The 22,195-nt window shown below is 35.7% G+C and overlaps 1 protein-coding gene across 23 annotated transcripts in view; it reads right to left on the bottom strand.

Annotated features, from left to right (window-relative positions):
• The window catches only part of NRXN1 (neurexin 1), a 729,374-nt gene that overhangs the window by 626,140 nt on the left and 81,039 nt on the right, over positions 1 to 22,195 (bottom strand). For 11 of the 23 annotated variants that reach the window (XM_050893180.1, XM_050893185.1, XM_050893182.1 and 8 more), the window contains 2 exons: positions 20,082 to 20,111; positions 19,272 to 19,283 (listed from right to left, as the gene is read on the bottom strand). The exons of 4 other annotated variants lie outside the window; for them this stretch is intronic. In XM_050893180.1, the coding sequence (XP_050749137.1) occupies positions 19,272 to 19,283; positions 20,082 to 20,111 (42 nt within the window). Of the gene's footprint in view, positions 1 to 3,168; positions 3,186 to 12,792; positions 12,809 to 19,271; positions 19,284 to 20,081; positions 20,112 to 22,195 lie in introns of all 23 variants that reach the window. 8 more of the 23 variants (XM_050893192.1, XM_050893196.1, XM_050893199.1 and 5 more) reach the window with 2 other exon arrangements.

Here is a 22,195-nt window from a genome sequence, read left to right as displayed (position 1 = left end):
TCTCAGATGATTCTGAGCAATTTTATCTTAACATCAACATATTCCCAGCTCTGAAAGCAATTTCATTGCAGCATTGCCCATATTAAAACTGTATTTTAAATAATATAGTATTGTATCTTCATCTGCATTCTAATTTGAGTACAGTAATTAACACTAACTGCTTAGTATCTTTGATTAAGAACTGATTTATAATACTTGCTGAACTTGAGAACTGCACAGTATCATGTAATTTATTCTCTACCATAAATTTGTGACCTACTCTATTTTTGCGACTAAGGTAGTTTGTGCATGTTTTTGCAAATACTATGACTGTTAAATGGCAATTTTCTTCCTATATATTTCACATACGAAAAAATAAAGAGAAAATTTATAATTATTCTTTAAAAGTTCTATAAGATGTATGTCTTTAAATCTTGAAAAATAATAAGGCTGAACTGCCAGCCTCATTTTAATCAATAGGAGTTTTGCCATGGACTTCAGTGAGGCCAGGATATTGCCCTTACAGAGTTTAACTAATGAACAAGATCACAGTCAGATTATTGATTCAAAGTAGAATTAAGACTACTCTATAAAGCTCAGAGAAAAAATGTCAATATATTTAAAGTTTTGAGGTATCTGGGTAATGTGATTTTGAATTGATTAATTCAATATAAAGCCTCAAAAAGGAATTTATATAAACACAAAATTAGTGACTGAGTTTTATTCTATTCAAACTACTGCTTCATCACATAGATGATAATACATCAATTTATTATAAACATTTAAAACCCCTACACTTTTCTAGATTATTCCACAGCTTAAAGTATATTTTAATGACATAACCTGCCATAGCCCAAAGTTAAAGCCCAAAGTTAAAAACATTCCTTCAGCAGCTATTGACTGTTTCAAGGCACAGATTGAGGGATGTATATTTTAATTTCTTAAAAGTGGGGAAGAGATAATGCACTGTACAAGAGAGAAAGGTCACAGCAAAGCAATACTGCAAGTAAAAAAAAAAAATTTAAATCAATGGTAATATTAGCTATATTGATGACCCTTTTCATTACTATCACTCTGAACACAAAACAAATTTCTACCATATCAGCCTGCCAATAATATCTGTGGGCTTGATGATGGAGAGCAGGTGGGGCTTTTTTCCATTTTTCTATGAGCAATTCAATGATAAGAGCAGCACTCACAATTCACCACATAAGCAAATGAGTAGCTGACATAATACCTGGTTTCATGGCAGAAGATTGGCTTTTATACAGTTATATCCAATACCTTTACAATAAATAATACCACAGTCCTCCCCTGTCTCCTCCTTCATAAATTTAGAGCAATTAGTTGTTATTCCCAAGAGATGGACTATGAAAAATTTTCTCACTGTAAAGATGCTGGGTTTTGCATATCTGTGCCCCAGCAACAGCTCTGCCAAAACTTGAATTTGCCACAGAGGCAGCAATAGCGTTCTTCAGCAACTTCTGTCTATTGAGGACTTCTGCTTAGTAGAAAGGTGTCTTTTGAAATTAGTGGTCTATCCTTGATAGCCTCTTTCATCTCTTGACCACAATGGACTTACTGCCTGACATATCTTTGCGTACGCTTCTACCCCTGCCTTCCTGGTCTTAGACTCACAACTCTTAGCAACTGAAGAGAGAGGTAGTAGCTACAGGAAAATATGGCTCCAGTTTTAATAAAGCACTCAATATAAAACCTGTGGAATTCCATTCTGCATCATGCTTGCAGGTTGAAATCCTGCTGAAGAAAGTGGGAGTATTTCCTGCAGCTGAACAATGAGACTGGGACATAAGGCATCAGTTGTTTTGTTCCTTCACTCCAAAGAAAACACAGAATAGTAGAACTTCAGCAGAAGATTCAGAAGAAGTAAAATCATGAAAACAAAACTGTCTTTGTCATCTCTGTCCTTATTTAGATATATAAAAGCCAGTGAAAAAATGATCACTTATTGACCATCAGCTCACAGCTATATGTGCATTCTTTCTTTAAGACAACTGAAAACTAGATGATGACATAAACAGTTTGATAATGAGGTGGGTTTGCCATAGAAAAAAGTAGTTGTTAGCTGACATTTCATAATAAATCCATATGCAAACCCTCAATGGATTTGTAAGGCATTTTCCCCCAATCCAACCTTCTATAATAATAAGTGTTCTCTTAAGGGAAGTATTAAATCATTGCAAGTTGATCTGTAATTCTAGAAACTCACCTTTTTCCATTTGCAGAACCTCAGAGTTTTCTTTACAATACGATATGCCAAACTAAATGCATTGCATAGCACTTCATTCAGCACACTTCAATTTTCACACTTTTATTGACTTTTCTAACAGCAGATGAGTCCTGAACTTCTAAGTACTGGAAGGGAAGTAATTTTACGCCCCACATAATCTAGGCTGATCAAAACCTTAAATCTTTTCTGAGTGTGTCTCAGTCAGTAGCAATAAAAGATTGGTGTATGCAAGATGCCATCCCTCTAGTGATTCTGCTGTCTGTGCTGGATCAACCTGTTGCAGGGCAGCAGCTCTGCTCTCCATGCTTAAGTAAGGCTCCATGCTACAGCGCTATTCCCAGCTTTGGTGTTGCTATGATGTAAAGATTTCATATATTGCTGTAATCTTCATCTGTTTAGGTCTTCTTTCCAGACTCTCAATAGGCAAGAAAAGAGAGGTCAAAGGCCTAATAAAGACTTTTTCCAGTATTTATTTACCAACCAAATGGTAATATATCTCACATTTTAATGAGTTACTAAAATCAGGTTAACAGTCTATAACTGTCATTAAAATCATAGACACTTTTTTTGAAGCTACTTTGAAGTCAATGTTTTAACAGATTTGAATTTGAAGAGAAAAAACAAAAGCTAGAAGTTGCCAAAACACACACAGGGCTACGGCCATGGTGTGCCTTCTTAGTGTTGTCATGTTCAATGCCAAAATTTAGACGTTTGTAAATTCACAATGTAGATTGTGACAACCACAGTTTAGACCTCACAACCTTTGCTCATCCACTTCTTCACAGTTACAGGAGTTTCCAGTACTAAAATTCCCCCAGTACCCAAAGGCACTTAATATTTTTCCATGTATTGTAGAACAATCCTGCACACTAAGCCAAGGGTTGTGAGTTCTGGTGGGCAGGATCTCTCTAGCACTTTGGTTAGATCTCTGTTAGCATTGCAATGCTTAGGTCCCCTTTGTAGAGCTAGCCTTCAATACGAAAGGATTTTCTTTTCTGTAAAATTAATGGTAAAAAGATTGACTGCCTCTGGATGTATAATTCAATTTGAAGAATCTGAAAAATGTTACTGAAAATCACCCCTATTTGCTAAAAGGCTGACAAGCTATTTGCACAAAACCATAGAAAGAATTCTGGGAGATGTCAATAATGAATAGGATAAATGTTCTCCAGCTTGATAACTAAAGGGAGTTCGCTGATAAATTTTGAACGCTTTCAGCATGCTGCATTGTGCTCTAGAGTCACTTTATAGAGATATTGCTCCTGGATTTACACAAAAAGAAGTAGTTTTGAAACAGTGCTACTTCTGTTTCGGATTATTTGACATTTTAATGCATGTAAGTAATGTTTGTGTGTATGTAATGTATGTATGCCATTTCCTCATAAAATTTTTAGACTTAAAAAATAGTGAGGGGTGGGTTTTTTTGGCTTTTTCCATATTTAGATATAAAAAAATCAACATCTTTCTTTAGGGGTGTCCTGGTTTTGGCTGGGATAGAGTTAATTTTCTTCTTAGTAGCTGGTGCAGTGCTGTGTTTTGGATTTAGTTTAATAAAAACTGTTCTTATCTCAACCCATGAGTTTTACCTTTTTTTTTGCCTCCTCTCCATCCCACCGGGAGCGGGGAGGGGGAAGCGGCTGTGTGGTGATTAGTTGCTGGCTGGGGTTAAACCGCGACAAAGGGGAATATAAATGTTTGGGCATTATATTCAAACACATTATTTTATAATAACATATATTCTACCTATTCCATTCTCTTCTTCATTCTATTTTCTTCTACCATTATATTTGATATTAGATTTGAAGCATTTGTGCTTCAAGGTCTTTTAAGCTCATAATAATGTGGTTTTGGAATAGGCATCTATAAGTACCCAGATACCTAACACCACATGTAAGAGTTAGGTACCTTCATACTTTTAAAAACCTATCCCTAAACGTTTCTGTTTTGGAAAGTCAGAGATTATTTTAACTATTTCTCTTTACTTAAGGCTAAGCTACACAAAACCTTATGAAAATTTTGGTGGAAACAGGCAGAAGCTCTGTTTACAAGTCAGTGGTGTAAAGCAATGAGGTAAAACTGGTTGTTGTGGTTTAACCCCAGCCAGCAACTAATCACCACGCAGCTGCTTCCCCCTCCCCGCTCCCAGTGAGGTGGGGAGGAGGGAAAAAAATAAACTCTTGAGTTAAGAACAGTTTAATAACTAAAGTAAAATAAAATACATTGCTAACTAAGAATAATAATAATATAATAATAATAATAATTGTAATGAAAAGGAATACAACAACAAAAAAAAGAAATAACACCTAAGAAAAGACAAGTGATGCACAATGCAATTGCTCACCACCCGCTGACCGATGTCCAAGCAGTGATCTGCCCCTCCTGGCCAACTCCCCCCTGTTTATATACTGGGCATGACGTTCCATGGTATGGAATACCCCTTTGGCTAGTTCAGGTCAGCTGCCCCGGCTATGCTCCCTCCCAGCTTCTTGCACACCTGCTTGCTGGCAGAGCATGGGAAACTGAAAAGTCCTTGGCTTAAGATAAGCGCTACTTAGCAACAACTAAAACATCAGCGTGTTATCAACATCATTCTCACACTAAATCCAAAACACAGCACTGTACCAGCTACTAAGAAGAAAATTAACTCTATCCCAGCTGAAACAAGGACACTGGTTTTGACTGTTTCAGCTTGCTTATTTTAGAGGCAAACATGGTAAATTCTTTCTCCTTTCTTATGCCTTCTTATGCTTGTTTCTTACTTCTTTTGTCACCACTATCAACTCTTGGATTACATGACAGCACCCTGCTACTTAGTTTTGCCCATGGACCTAATCTGGCTAGGCAGATATTATAGACCTCTGCTTAAGACTTAGAGGTCTTGGGTTTTTGTCTTCATTAGACTTCGTCTCTTGCTATAGATCTACTTCACAACATCCTTCTTTTCAACTGGTCTGAAAGCATGTATGCTAAAGTACACACAGCTCTATTTAATTCACTGTATTTGAAAAGATTCTTTGCTGATGTACAGGTGATAATCAGATCAAGCCTATAGCCTAAGTATTTGATACTACTTTCAGAGATATGAGTTAAAATACAGTTATGAGGGGAGGAGGATGGTTGAAGGAAGCCTTTTTCTCTCAAAAAAATGTTGTCATGAACTTAATATAAGTAATTTTGTTATCAAATCAATTATGAAAATTGAAGATACGGAAGCGTTGGAGTTGAAATGTCTTTGACAAAAGTATAGCATTGTTGAACTCTGCTCATACATCAAAAGTAACAGAAATGCATAAGCAGGTTCTTCTTTTTAAAGATTAAATGGACAACTAAATAGCTTGCATGAGGCATGTCTTCCAGGTCTCTCAGGCAGTTTTCTCTACACTCTCAAGCCAAGCGAGGACCTTGTGATGTTGAAGGCTTGCCAGGTCTGGGTTTTGCACTTCTAAATTGCGGTCCACTCCCACACCGACGGCTTGTTCCACTTCCCATTCTTCTAAACTTTTCATCCCCTTCCTGACCCTTGCAATATAAATAACAAAGTGGATGGGTGGTTGGTTTTATTAAAGGTTTGTTTGGGCCTATTGAATATGAGAACAGTCGGTCCTAGGAGAAAATACTTTGCAGGAAATAGCTATGGTGTTTTAAAGCTTTTGGAGCAGTTACCTTACCTTTCTCCTAGTAGCGCAGAGACGCAGACAGTAGGAGAAAAGAATGGAATAATAAAGTCTTTTATGCCTGTATTTCTACAGCTCTTCAGAGCCTTCCTGGCTTCACTGAAACTTCACAGACACAAGTAGTTTTCAAATCTGTCTAGAAACAGATTTAAATGTCAGGCTACTGAAGTTTGCCCGTGTAGTTTTCTATTTAATGCCTTAGCTTTTCAGGGGAAAGTTTTGAACATGGTAACCCAGGAACAGGCTGCTCCTACTGCCTTGTGCCAAAAGTCGCTGCCCTCCCATATTGCAAGCGTCTCACAGGTGCTACAGGTATTTAATTAGCAAAGCGCTTCACAAAAGAAAGATAAACTTTCACACTATAAGGAAAAACACTGTTCTTCAGGAAACAGGAGGGACAAGAGACGCATAAAGTTTTAGTGACGTTCCAGTCAGCTTTACTCACCCTTTTCATATTCTTTGAGGTTTCTACTTAGCACAAGAAAAAACCTTCCTCTCAGTCCATATTCATACTACTGCCATGATCATCGGAAAACTGAACACCTTCAGTTCATGATAATTAAGTGCACTTGTAATCCAATTAATATTTCATCTGTCTCCACACAGGCAGTGGCTTTGTTCTTAGACCACTGAAACCCTGTTCATCACTTATTTTAGTAAAAAAAAAAAAAAAAAAAACCACAAACAAAACAAGCCAGAAGGAAAAATGGCCCAAACACAACTTGTATAGCCTCTATAGAAAACTGAAATCCAGAAAAAAATAATGCTAATTTAGGTAACAATACACACTGAAATTTACCCAGCAACAATGTTCAAAGTTTTCTCTTCTTCCTTTCTTGCTCTGTGTTACTACTGATAAATTTCTCTTCCCAAACCATCCTCATTGGCAGTACTGTCTGCTTGGTTTTATTCTTAGTGCCTACTTACAGACAAATACCCTACAATAAACTCAAACATTGAAGCAATCAGAGGGGCTCCATGTGGAGCTCCTAAAAATAAATTAATCTAGCTTTTGAATCAAAGATATAGCAATTCTGGAGTACTGGAAAGCTGTTTTTTCAGCATGAATAACATGCCTGAGCATGTCAACAGTCATGACCACACTTCACTGATACTCAAACATCTGCTGAAACTGTCAGCAGATGCGCTAAGGGCAAAATAGTCATTGAGAACCATACTTGAAGTTATAGAAAGTTCATGCTTTAACTGCCAATTAGGTTTTCCTCTGTCCTTCAGCATAATGACAGACATTTTGCAACCATGAATGCATCAGGGCTTCATCAGTTCTCCTGCTAAACAAAGACTCTGAGAAAACAGAGGCAACACAAGATAAAATAAATATATAATATATTGCAAATATAAAGGAAAAAAGATTGTGTGCTTTTTTCCTCCTATGTACTCATTTACATGAAGGTGACTATTATAATCCAATATAAATTACACAAAATGATCTAATTATAACCGCTGGAGGGTTTGGGTTTGGTTTTTTTGGCTTTTGTATTTTTTTTCCTGTCAATTACTCTATATCAGACTTCAAAAATATGATAGCAACCTTGTAGTGACATTTCAATATGCCCTGTTCTCAAACACTTCTACTAAATTAATTATCTGAAAATATCAGGTGCTTCCAGTTCTGAGGGATGACACTGAGCCCAAGCAGGAAGCTGCTCACAGAGCTTCTGAAGTCCCTATGCTCATCATACAGCAGCACAGGAGGAACTACAGGCGTGTATTTGAAGCCTGTTCCTCTGTGCAGCACCGGAACAGTTTGAACACAGTCCAAAGATATGGAAAAATAGCATTCAGCTTTTCCTTGTGCGAGCAGACTGAATGTCCAATTTCCCACTTCCCTATGGCTTTTCCCCACAGAGCAAGTGTACTGATGGGTGTACAAGTTCCAGCTTTGTTAAGGACGCAGAGGCAGATTAGAAAATGAGGATAGATGCGGTGAAAGAGAGGACTGTTGTTTACTATACGCAGAGATGCTTCCATATTATATATTGAATAATTAGCGCATGAAATAATTAAAAAAAAATTGTAGCAGAGACTTTTTTTCCCCATCCAAGTGAATATGCTAGTGAATTCTCCCCAGTGGCACATATTCAGCTGCTTGTACATATTTCACACATTGCATTAATAAATTATCAATCAATAACAGGATATTAATAACCTACTGTCTGTCTACAAGGTGCGAAACTGAACATCAGTAATGATGCGTAGAAGATATATCTCAACAATTGGCTTTCTTCCTCTCTGACAGACAACACGTATTATCAGGGAAAAGTTTGGAATTCTTTTAAACTAGAAATATTCTAACTTCATTGAATTAAATAACCCCCCCATTTTTTCATATGTTCAGGGAGAAATTACAAACTCCCATTTGTCTTCTTGAATTTTAGCAAATAACAGGATCTTTTCCTGACTACAGTAAAACTGAAGATTAAGAAAGTATTTGAAGTCTTCACGAATAAAGATAATTCTGATGTAGAATAATAAGTCCTTCACTGATGTAGCCTATGATTCCATCCTCTTCTTTTGTGTGAGCATATTGCAACTAAAGAAGACTACTTAACTCACAGTGAATATATATTTGAATAGTGAGGTTCAAAGAGAAACTATGCATTAGAACACTGAGTTCAGTCTTTAAATTAAAACTCTGGGTCTTAGGAGTATGAATCTTTCTCCTGCCTAATTTAAAGCACTCTTATGGGACTGCTTTAGCCTCTGGTTTATAAAATTTTCTGGATTAGATCACAATTTTGGTTCCTCATTGAATTTGTCAGCTTTGTATAAGCATTTTTCCCTGTATCAAAGAGCAAAAATTAACAGCTCCAGTTTTGCTGCACAAATAATTCACAAAAATGTTTTGCCCAGGTTTATCTGGTGTAGCAATCGCTGTATAACACAGTAACCTCATTTCTTCCTGTATAACTGGAAGACCCCCATACCCTGTTGTAAATGTGTTATAAGAGTCTGTATAAAATAAAAATACTGAAAGGCATAACATTGCTGAAAATGAGATTGTTTACCTGTAGTACTCAATTTAAAGTTTTTAAAATATATGACCACAGCAAAATGTTGAACTTTGAGAAAGATTAATTTCCTTTTGATTCACACTTCCATACATGTTTGAGGCTTTTCCATGAAGAAGTTTCAGTTTTCATGTCACATTCTGACTTAAGGGAATGCTTTGAATGGTTTTTCCAGTTAGTCCATAAAGAGTGTTAGGGCTTGACTTGGTGTTTTGGGGGACTCATTGATACATAATTCCATCTACACAAGAAATACGATAAAATTATTCCTAGTAAAATAAAACTGATGTGGCTGTTTTTATAGTTTGACAATTTTCTTACATGTTACCACAGTAATTTCTCTATTACATGTGATACATAGGCTTCAAGGCCAGAAGGGTTGGTTTTGATTATCTAGTCTTATTTCCTGCATAATACAAATTACAGGCTGTCAGCTAGTACATGAAAGACCTCCTCTTTAAGCAGTTTAACAGCTATGAACCTAGGAAATGTATTTTTAGACTTTCTGAAGCCTGCTCTTCTGACTTGGGTCTCAAGAGTATGCCAACTAGGTAGAGAAATATAGGCACATTCTTGTCTCCCAAGGTGGATAATTAGCATGACCTAGATATATGTACATTTCTGAGAGTTATATGTACTTATTAAAAAGCTATAGGGCTGATATACAGATCTTCTAGGTGTTCTGAAAAGGAAAATATTAATTACAGTTTTGTATTACTTTTATAACAGCTCAATAAATGCAAAACTTTCAGAAAACTGTTTCTTTAACAAGACTATCCATTTCAGGGACAACGCAAGGCATAACTCTCTCATCTATTTTAAAACAATGAATAAATATCAAATACATGTGTTTTCCTGGAAGAGAGAATAAATGACACATAATAGTGATTTATGAATATAGACACGGCAGTAATTTTTATTACATATTTGTCATTATAGAAAACTTGAGATAGAGGCATTTCTGAGAGGTAAACTCATGAAGTATAGCAGAACTGAATGGTTTCAGGGCATTTTTATTTATCCCTGTATATGCCTATGTCCTAAATGCAGCTACATGTATGTATGTTAAATGCGTATATGCTATTAAAAATTGTTGAGGAATTTGTCCTTTAGAAATGTGAATGACTTACTGTGTTTTACTCTATGTATTCAGTGCTTCCCAATATTTTTAAAAGGAATACAGGAATATATCCTCTTCACAGTAGTCTAAACAGCTCCCTTCTTTGCTCTGAGGAGGTACGTAGCAGTAGACTAACAGTGGGACTCAGGTGGTTCAGAATACAGATTTGCCATAGATCTTTTCCTCTGTCTAATATAGGATGTATGGTTATGTATGAACATACCAATTCTATATAGATAAGTATGTTGTACAAGAATCATATAAAATTTCCAATTTCCAAGTTTACCTTTGTTGCTCCAATCTTGCACTTAGATACTTTTATATGACTCTTTTCTGAAGTCTAAATTTTCTTCCAAACCTTATAATAAAGTTACAGTCATGGACAGTATCCTTACTTGAATAATTTATTGCAGAGAACTATACGGCTGAGAACTCTGCTAAGGACACCAAAAAAATCAGTTCATGACTGACACAGACACAGCTGTATTTACATGTGTTTGAAGGTTCATAACGATGTAAGCACCTTGAGGTATACGTGCAAAATCTACAGTTTGCACAAGCATTCAGGTGAAATGAGAGCGCCAGTTCAGTACTTGTACCACAATAATCTGAGGGTGTTTAGGTATACGAAGATTAAATTAAAATAGATTCAGAATTTTTTGAACTCTCACATCATCTTTGTGATGATGTAAACATATACCAGCATTACAGTTCAATACAATTATACCCAAATAACCCTTCTAAAATGGAAAACTATGTAACAACTAGTCAGTAGTTGCAGTTAATACAAATGATATCAAATATCCATTTGAATGACACATCCATTCATAGCGAAAACAGCATTGTCAAAGAGGCATTTGGCTCTAAAACTAATTTACGCTTTGTTTTGCACAGGTTCAATAGTAAAATCACAACTTTAAGTATCTCATATGCATGCAAACAAAATTTTCAAAGGTGATTTGCCTGTAACTGAGCTTGGTGATTTTTTTGAAGATTTCTTATGGATTTGTGCAAATACTAAGCATAGTACCTTGTAAGACCAAGTTGTTCAGCAGAGCCATTAACTGATAAAATCAAAGGACCAGCTTGTATTATCAGCAAAATGTCTGTGATGCTCTTTTTCTGAGCTGGAAAGCACTTATCTGGCACCTTTTTGATATAACCCAAGTTCTTCCTAATAAAGATATCCAGGTTCAATGAAGTGGTAAATCAGGTAAATTATTTCTAATTTTTAATCCTGGAGAGAGATGTTGCTGTTGGGTGGGAGTGGGGTCACATAATTACCAATGTAGCTGACATCAGGAATGAATCTCCTAGGGTTTTCAGCTAACAGTTATGCTTCAGAAGCAGAATATTAATGGTCACAGGAAGATATTTAGCCTCCTTTCCTTTGGGTGGATACTCCTTCTGAAAATGGCATAACAATGGCTCATGATATGAAATGCATGACAGACCTATTAACTAAGGGTAACTCCAGTGAAAAATTTACAGGCTTACTCATTTATTACTGAATTTTGCTTTCTGGGCAGACTCCCCTCTGTCTGAAGAATATGCAAAGGCAGATGAAAGGGATGAGACCCAGCTGCTTTTATTTTCTCCCATGCCCAATATAAAGAGGTTACTCAAGTCAGCGCTGTGATGCCAACAGTGCCAGGTGTGGCCTACCAGTTTCTCTGGTACCCTCTTGTTATCCGAGGTTGCTTCTATACAGCTTTAGAGAAGGTGCCAGTGAATCAGTCCAGATGTTTCCCTTCTTTAAGGAACAAATGTCTACTTTAAGCAGGCAACAAGATGTACCAGAATCTCTAAGTCACATTAGCAAGTTACAAAAACAGCCTTTAAATTAAATGGTGTGCTGATCAGAAAATGAGTGTAAGTGGGTGCCAACAACCCCCCCCCCAAACATAGCTGATGTAAGAGGGGAAAAAATTACTTCTTTCACTGAAGTAAATGAATTCAATAAAGAGATTCAATCACTTTCCTCCCAAGTCTGGAAAAAAGATACTTGGATAACAGCGTGGTATGTATGAAAACCATTAAAAGAATGGTGAAGGTGAAATTTCATAGCAAAGCCCATGGTCCATGGTCAATACTCAGTTCCTATGGAAGTTTTCTCCTTTGTGCTCCTGAATGTCCCAGTTCATTGCACAGTTTCACTGTTCTACTGATACTTAATTGCTCTGGGTGGTCCCTGAAGTGAAGATAGAAAGCTACCTTCAAGCAATTAAGAGTGATAGGGTTATAGAAGGCTTTGAGTATCAGGAAAGAGACATATTACTAGTATCAGTGCAAATGATATTGTTTAATTAAAAGATTTTAAAGGAGACTAGATAATTCAGACTTTTGTTGTTTCTAAGTAGCTTGGCATATTATTACAGCCATAGAAAATTACTGTAGAGTTAAAGAGTACGTTAAAAATTTTGTATGCAGCATTCTTACTTCTACAAGAACAATAAATTCTGACCAGACTATTTAAATATCTTTTTCAATTCTTTTGTGGGGAGTCTTTCTTGGTGGAAAAATATCATTATAATGTGCATTTAGAGAGCATAGTCCACATTTTCAGTTGTATCAGTACAATTTTAGAGTGGTTTTCTTAAGAGTTCTTTACTTTCATTAAATTTAGTTTCTTTAGAAATTGTGATAAAGTGTAGTCCTAAATTTAGTAAGCTTACATGTAGACAAATCTTAGAGATATTTGAAAATACTCCTCCTTAGGGCTCTGACTGGTGAAACTCCACTGAGTGTGATTCTGGTTGGATTAACGTTAAAGTCAGTTGAGACTTCTTCTATAAGTGAGAGGTACAATAATCTCCAATTACTTTTGGTTTTCACTGAAATAATAGAAATTAGAGTTTGTTGGGCTGATTTGTTTAGCTTTTCTTGTAGATTTCAAGGACTGAATTTTATCCTAGGAAAATCTTAGTTGTAGTGCAACCCTAGACTGAAGCTGTAATCCTTAGTGTCTCTCTAACAATGTATTTGGCTCAGTAATGTTATCAGGTATTAAAAGAAGGTGTAAAGGAGAAGGTTCCAGGATATTCTACAGGATATCCAAGGAATACACCTCTCTGAAATCTCTGTTTCATTGGAAATGACTATGAATGCCTATTTGTATGAAACTCTCATGGAATTTCATTGTGTGAAAAAGATACAGATTGCTGCAGCTTTTAATTCTCCTTTGCTACGTATATTTATATATACATAAAAAGAAATGTTTGTTTCAAGGAAGAAATGCCTAGTTTTCCTATTTCTTCATTGCTTACCTGCTCAAATTTTTTTTTTACCTCTTCAGAATGACAGCTTTACTGTTTCCCATCCTCAATAAATCCCCACCTAATTTTTGGCCTGAAATACATATCCTTCATCTTGAAAGAGCTTTACTATTCTTTTGAAAGGCTCTCTGTCAGCATGCCCATCTTCTGGAGAAATCTATGCTCAGAAGTGGAGCCTAGTGTTGAGGAAGCCAAAATCTTAAATATGTACTATCTTATACTACAATGCTTTCTGGACCCAGCAGAAATCTACACTTTTGCAAATATAACTTTTTTTTTACATAAAATCCCTCATAGATCCACATTTATTTTCTTTCCTCTGAATCCACAGGAGACCTATGACATATATACATATGTATATATGATACATGATAATTTTGAGTGACATCAGAATGATACAGAATACTGAAAATGTTTTATTTTGGCAGTGGAAAGGTGCTAGAACTCATGGCATGGATTGGACATTATCATGTGGCGACATATCAGAAAAATAACATTTTTAAAATAAATGTGTTCTCCTTTCTTCATATAGTTTTCGTGATATTTATGGCAGGTCCTTACAATTTTTTTTCATACTGCTGATCAGGAATCAGCTATATCTCAGATATAACTTTGAGCATATGTCTCTCAAGAGAGAATTTGCATTTCTGGTCCTGATGTTGATGGATTTCTTCTGAGCCTTGTACTTCAGACAGAAAACTTTTTCAACAGTCATGTTCTGCTGCATTTTTCTCCTTAGGGAACGTTAATTGATCACATTTCAACATAAAGATGGATCTGCAGCTCCAAATGCCATATTCTAGGCTTGCTAGGTATCACCCACTGAAGTGCAAGTAAACTATTTGCTTCAATGCAGCACAACTTTTAAATACATAAAGATACCACCCTTCTGATTAAAACATTTAATGTAGAGTTCATTATGATATTGAACAAAAATTTGAACAGATTAACCATAAAAATATAAAGATAGTACAATTATTTATTGGAACATATATGTGTAGGCACAGGTGCATGGGTTACACACAAGAACTTAATTGCAATATTTTTGGTGAACATCAGCCACTATTTAACTATATTTATGAAGCTCTATAGTAAAAAAAAAATTCACGATAGAACAGATATGATGTGTAGTTACTGCTTTCTGGAGTACTTTGAAGAGCTTTATATTTAAAGTTCCTTAATTTCCTTAAAAAGGTAATTCTCATTTAAAAAAATCAGGTAAATTTTATATAGAATATTTTTAAAATTCTGTGCTGATCATTTTGTAAATTATACAAGACTGTCAGAATGTTTGGGACCTGTTAAATGGAGGATAGATTTTTAAACATTATGGATTTGTTCTTTTTTATCAGTAGAAGCAACTATGAGATTGAGCGGAGAAACGTAGGTTATCCATTCTTCTGCTGTAATGTCACTTAGAAGTAATTCAGTTACCTGAGATTGGCAACCCCATTCTCTGTAAAACTCCTAAATTAACTCAGTTCACTTTTAGCAGTGAGTCTTGCAAATAAGCTGCTATCACCTAGGATATATAACTATGTGAACAAGTGCAGAGAGTCAAGAAAGCCCTCCGTCCATGTTCTGCGCTTTCCAGGCAAAAGCCAGCTGCAGTTGAGAAGGCATGTAACTGAATCCATGTCAACAGGGCATTGAGCCAAAAATAATAAGCTGTGCTAGAGCTCAGTGCTGTACCAAAGCATTTACACAGCTTCTGGACTATTGGTGGCTCAGATTGAGGAAGGCTGGAGGATGCGTGGCTTTCAGACCCACTTTGAAGCAGCACACACAAAAGCAGATGAGGATAGGCTTTTCAACAATCCTGGAAGGATCAGAGAGTGTAAGAGGCCAAAACTATTTTAGTTCTTTGAAAACAGAGCAAAAATGAAAGTCATCACAATAAGATGAACTTGTGGTCGCATTGAGGTTAATGACTGAATTCCACATAATTAGATGTTAGGGGAGGTTACTGGCACAAGGTGATATTTGTGTTGCATGACACAAGCACTACATAATTACTTAGCTATAACATACCATTTTAATGCTCATGATAGTTTAAAGATTTATTTAAATTATTTTTATTTTTCAGTGCCCTATTTTTCGAGTTGTCACCTGCATTGTGTGATTGATAATTAACAAATTAGTGGCATCACTTTGGTTTTACAGATATTGTATGATAGCTTGTGCAATATAAAACTTGCTCTCTTTTGGCAAGGAAGTTGACATATATATAAATTGACATTCTGAAGTCTTTCTTCAGCATTCATACAAAGTATACCAAATACCAGCACATCAAAAGCCTGTAATCTAATACAATAAATTGCAGTTGTATTATCAGTCTTTTGTTGGAAACACTTATTGCTCAGCTAGATCTCATTTAACAGTTTGTTATGGACCTGAGCGACTCACATACAATTTAAAGCTGCACATAATCTCTAAAGTAAGAACAGGAGTATGAACATAGTGTTTAGGTATAAAATGAGTAATATATATAGTCAAAAGTAGGTTATTTACATAGAAACAAACTATAGGTAAAAATATGTATAGGCTTAAGAGAACGGCAATATAAAAAGGAAGTAATACGTGTCACTGTTATAGTAACTGAATTATAAATCCCTTTCATTGCTCATCAAAAGAAAATGAAAAGGAGGAGAGGAATTTTTTGGAAAAAATACAGAAATGAAGTGTTTTACATTAGTTGCCGTGTAATCTTAGTTGTATTACTATTCATCACAAAATAATTCTGCATGGGAAATCCAAGAGGTACTAATTTTTGATGAGGTAAGGCCTATGGGTGGAAATGGTAGTTTTATTAGACCACCTACAATAGTTGGAGAAAATAGACAAAATTTGTTTGGGCACAAATTTGTTTTGGGCAAACAAATCCTTTTCCGTGTCTGTTATGAGCAGCAGACTTCAAGGTTTGCTTCAAATTTAAACAATTGCTCTGAGTAGCATATTCAAGTGGTCTAATAAAAACGTGAACCCCATTTACAAACCTTACCTTGCCTATGTCTTTTTACCACCACAGCTGTGACAACTCTACTGCTAAAGTTGTATACAGGTAGGTGATTTCCAGGGGAAAAAAAAAGGAATTCCCAAGTATTTCTGAACATATATGATGCTTATCAGAAAATAAACGAATGCCAGTACAACTAAAAGCTTGTGGCTCTTCATAGAATTAGGCTTAGCATCTACAAGGAGTAATGGATCAGGAAACAAGTTTTGTATGGCTCTAAAGTTATGAGACAAACTTCTATATACGCTCTTGGCTTTATGTTATATCCTTCTTTATGTCAGCTGGTTTTGTACATACATCAAGTTATATAACCTCGAGTACTAACAGATGTCTCAGCACCGAGACATCTTCTGAGCTTTGCTTCTGCCTTTCTCTAAGGGACAGTGACAGCTTTATTAATACTGATAAAGCTTCAATAAAACTGTGGGGAAATTATCCAGAGTACCCCAATTTATATTTACAACTAAATGACAAATAGCAGGTGTGTTCAGTGAGATCATACTGGATTTTGTATTGCTTGCCCACTTGGAAAGGCTGCCTCACCCCTCCTTCCTCTGTCAACACCAGGCCGTGCCCTGTCAACGTCCTGTCCCAGTTCTGAAGGTACATTGTTTTTTTTTCCTTTTCCAGTATCCCAAAGAATATCTACACAATTAAAGAAGAGGGTGATACTTCAGTCATTTATACTCCTCAGGGCAAATTACATAGTACAGCTTCTTAAAAGTTTTTTATTGCTTATATTTCCAAAATAAGATTAATTCATGATATAATCACTCAGAATATTGCAGTCACTTTTGTTACTGACCTTACCTACCTCTAAAGGAATTCAACTTATAATGAAAGATTGAAATAGGTGCAAATGAATTCAATGCTGAGCTCCTCTTTGGTCCCTGTGTTCCTTTCCATCGCCCTCCTACTTTGTTATATTGTCACATGTTACGAATGTGTGTTACCATAACTGTTTCAAGGTCACATGTTTCAATAGCCGATATTAGTGTAGTTTCAGGATAGTCAATAAAATGAGGCCATTTTCCCCTGGTTGAGGATATGGTTCGATATTGAAGGATATTTTCTGTTACCAGCAACTGGAGTTTGTATACATATAAACCCTTTCCAACCATTTGAACAAATATACACCGTTATATTTGCAGAAGTATTGTGATTATCAAAACATAGCAATCAATATAAACTGGATAAATCTAATAGAAAATTAAAATGTGAAAAGAAAAATGTAGTCAAATGATGAGATGATTGGTGACTGGTGTTTAAATTATGTCACTTGGCACATCATTAAACATTAAACGTAGCTAATATATCCAAGGTCATTTTTTGGTGAATATAGTTGTTAAACCTTTAAAAAAAATATAAATGTCTAACTATTGCACAATACTTGCAAAGTTTTGTTTTTGCTAAAATCTGCTTTCCAGATCAACTACTAATCATAATATATATTCATAATATTTATGTTTTCATCCTTTTATACAAAAAAACCTTCAGTGTTATACATACTACATCATGTATTCTGTGTATAGAATAATCTAGAAAAAGAATTCCTTAATATTAATAAAAATTATCTATAACATCAAGGTTCAGTTACTATAAAATGTCATTTTAAGGTAACTCCACCCAAGACATCTACCATTAAGGAATAAGATAGCAATAATAAGGAATAAGGAAGTCATACATACAAGGTACTGTTAAGAAAAACACAACAAGGATCAGCCATCCAACAAACAAAACAATCCTATAAAACAAAGAAATCAGTAGACCGTTTTTCATTCTACTTGCTTCAAACTTTTCCTAAGCAAGAAGATTTACAGCTCCAGAACACACAAAACCCTTTAAATAGCATCCCACCTTAAATTTAATCCTATAACCAGGTACATAGTCTCTCTAGAGAGCCTGATACAAAGAGGAATGAGACGCTACGGGTTTGTAATTACAGTCTTTGCATCACATGAACTTTCTAGGTGTGGAAACACTAAATCAGCCAAGACACCAAGGAACCTGGAAGGTTGTTTCCAATTTAACTAGTTAGCAAAGTATGACTATGCAGATTGGATTTCTGATTTATACCAAGAGTAGGCACACCCTGACAAATGCTTAAGATGAATAGAACTGTATTACTCATCATATGTAACACAGATTTAATGGCTTTTAATGACCAGCTTCTTATCATAAAAATATATTTACATGATGTCTGTGAACAAGTATCCTTGCAGCAAAACCTGGTGTTTATTTACACAAAAGAAGTCTTGACCCTACTGCACATGTTCCCTCCAGGAGAAAGAAAGTAAACATGGCTGGTATTCTTTACATAAAGAAACAAAAAAAGAGTAAAAAAATCTGAAATAAACCCCACACTTCTCTTTGGTGTTCATTCTTCCTTGTTCCTTTGTCCAGTTCTTGTCTCAGATATAATCAAAGTGATTAATATACAAGGAAAATCTCAGGGCAAATGTGATCAGCTGATAGCAGAGACTTGCTGAAGTCAGTGCTATTCAGATTTAAAACTTACGTCAAGCTGTGGACTGGCCCTGGACAGATTATCTCCAGAGAGTCTCTGTTGAACAACATTGTGCTTTTTTCTGTGCCTGGTGGTTTAGACTACAATTCTTTGAGAACAGAAAAAATGCATACCTCAAAACGTGGCTGTTATTTCATCCTGAATGCTTTCTATAAGTGTAGCCTCCTTTATCACTGCCAAAGCTTTACATCTCTCACAAAACCAGGAGACAAACTTTAAAAAAGGTCAGCCTGTACTTTAGGATATTTCTCCTTACCTTGATATCCATGAAATATTTACTTTAAAAATATACCTACCTCATGTTATCAGTGCAAAAAGATTTACATTTATTTGCATTACTTATACATACATTAAAGTATACTGATGGCATTAAAAAATAAAGAAAATCATGTAATACCTTTACTTTTACCTATGGATTTGGTGAAATGGTTCCATGAAGAAAGCATTTCCAGACAAAAAGAGAATAAAGAAGAGGAGAGAAACAACAGTAAGAGTCATGAGTATATGTAAATGCAATAGTATCTGAACATGAAGAGACAGAGTATAAGGTGAGTGTCTGGAGACAAATGGAGATGCAATCAGTGTCATATTAAGGATTTAGTTTATTTTTTCCCAATCATGTACATGCAGAGAAACACAGAAATAACCCATGCTTAGACAAGAAAGAATGACACAAAAGTAACATGGACAATGGGTTAGGAGGAAAAAAATCACTGATTTTGTGAGGTTGCAAAATTGTACTCTCAGCATTCCAGAAGCCAGGAGCAGGTGCTTTCTGCACATTTCCAATCAGCCATGCATTAATGTAAATGGACTCTTCAATGTGTACAATGTGACAAGCTGAGTATCTTCTTTCAGGAGCTATCTGAAGAGTGCTCTTGTACTTCGTTTATCTTTTATAGAATCACCCGTAATTGTATTTTCTGATAAATACATGAAATTTTCTTAATCACCTTCTTACTTCTCTCACCTCTTTTCAGTTATTATATTGCAAGAGGGGGAGTTGAGGAGGCAGGAAGGACAAAAGCTTACGGAGCAAACAAAAAAAAAAAATGAAATAAGAAAAGATGTGACTAAACCCATGTGTTTATTTGCAGCCAAATACAGCTTTCAAGCATTTGCCCATCATTTGCAGTGATGGATTCAAAGCAGCTACAGAACAAGAAGAAACAATGAAAGCAGAGTGGAAAAGGAACAGAGCCCATACCTTGGTCGCCCATCATCAGGTGCGCCAGACCTTGAAGGGAAACAAGAGCACAGTCAGCAATGAACAAGGGAGCACGGGAAGGTGGTGTTGTCACAGTGACAAAAATGTTTTGTGACAGGCATCTGTTTCCTATGAGATGTCTGTATCACAGAGGGAAATCAAAGAGCATTTTTCAACCACTGGTTGGAATGCTTTGGGCTATGAGTAACAGAACTGCAATTCAAACACTGGGTGCTGTTTTATTGTGTATTTCTTCTGTGCAGTAGTTGGGACGACAGAAAATAATAAAATGCTTTCAAATCCAACCAATTCCTTTAATATTCCATCTGTCTTTATCGTATTTTGATTATATTGCTTTGAACACTTTGCTGGGAGGACTTCCTGTCCTCTACATGTGAAATGATGTTAAAAACCTAGAGGAGTGTAAACCTGAAAAATGGGCTGGGTCTGATCTTTTTCCCCTCATAAAAATGAGCATTTCAGGTAATTAAATAAAATTTCTTCATCACATTGAAATGATAATGCAAGGGATGTCTCCTTATTTGTGTGAAACGTGATAGTAGAATGAATTTGTTCCAGAGAAGGCAAATCATTACATATGCAATATAAAATACATAGCAATAAAGAAAATTTAAGTGACAGCTTCTGAAGCTACATCATAAATCTGTGAGAAATAGATTTTGATTTATATTTGTATTGTGAGATGAAATCCAATCATACCAGTATAGGTCTAGTGACATTTCAAAACAGATGTCCATAATGATAATCACTCAACCAGAGCCAAATTTCGTTACTCTTTAACCAAAAATATTCAGCTTTTTTAATTCATGATAGTAAAATGATACTTATATTCTCACTGAGAATAATGTGATGTAGGGAGAACACTTTTCTAGAAATATGAAGATTTTTCACATTTTATGTCTGGTTTAAAAAACAGGTTTATTCTTGTTGAACTTAGCTGTTTTAGGATCCATTTTAGAAGTTATTAATTGCTCCTGTGTTAAATGTGCTCCTCTTCAACAACTACAAACAGTGATACATTATTTTCTTATTTGCGATTAGTTAAAATTAATTCATACAAAGAAGGTGTGCAATAAAATATCCTGCTCTTTATTGGAAAGCAGACTTCCTAGAGAGTTCCTGTGATTTCTAATTCACAAAGAAAATTAGGTGCACAAATGACTCATAGTACTTGGGGGGGGGTTCAAAGAAGATACTCCCGACTGCAATCAGTCTTAAAAGATCCATATCTTATCAGTTCCAAATCTCAAGTGACGTTCCAAATAGACTAACAATGGTTTTGCTGAATTACTGCTTTTTAATGTTACCCTTTTTAGATGCGTAGTTAAATGGAAGGGCCTGATGTGCCCCATCTCTTGTGCAATAGATTCTGTTTCCAAATACAGCGCCCTACAGCTGGTGGGATTACCTGGGGCTTACAGCAATGTAAATGAAAACTGAGTGCGATCCTGAAGGGATGCCTACAAAAGCATTGCTTGGGAAACATCACACAGCTGTGCTGCAGTTCGCAGCTTGTGAAAGAGAGCAGAAATGTTTTCACGGGTGTTCGTTCTCTGTAAGTGTTGCTGCAAGAGAGGCACGCTGAATACACAAAGTATAAAGACCCACGGTCAAGCTTCATTCTTTTAATGCTGAACGTTCTTGCTTGGATCTGTTGCTGCATGGATTTCTGGAAGTATTAGTCTCTTCATGTGATTATTTAACTTGTCTTTTGGCTTTTAACTTTTTGTGTTGGCAACTATAGCAAGAAATCTCAGACTTCTGGCTTGGCCTTAACTGTATTCGATAGAGGGAAGGTGAAACTAGTTGAATGTTAAGACAACTTTTTCTTTAAAATTGTGCCTTTTCAGCAGCTACTTTATGCAAGCTCTTTCAGCTCTTAGAAGGTATGAAGCAAATTGCTGTCACGTCTCCTAGGGGAATGCAAAGAAGGTAATCTCTTAATAGCTTGCATTTAAATATGATCTTTATAGCTATAAGAACCTAAACAAAAGGCCTGGCTTCAGGAGATTACCACTGCTTGATAGCTACTATTTTTGCTAAAATGATATGTGAGATTGGTCAGTTGTAAATACATGATTCTTATATAATTT

Source organism: Gymnogyps californianus, chromosome 3 (genome assembly GCF_018139145.2).
Source record: "Gymnogyps californianus isolate 813 chromosome 3, ASM1813914v2, whole genome shotgun sequence".
Classification (NCBI taxonomy): Eukaryota; Metazoa; Chordata; class Aves; order Accipitriformes; family Cathartidae; genus Gymnogyps; species Gymnogyps californianus.
Note: the sequence above shows the minus strand (reverse complement) of the source record. Positions and strands in the feature narration are given on the sequence as shown.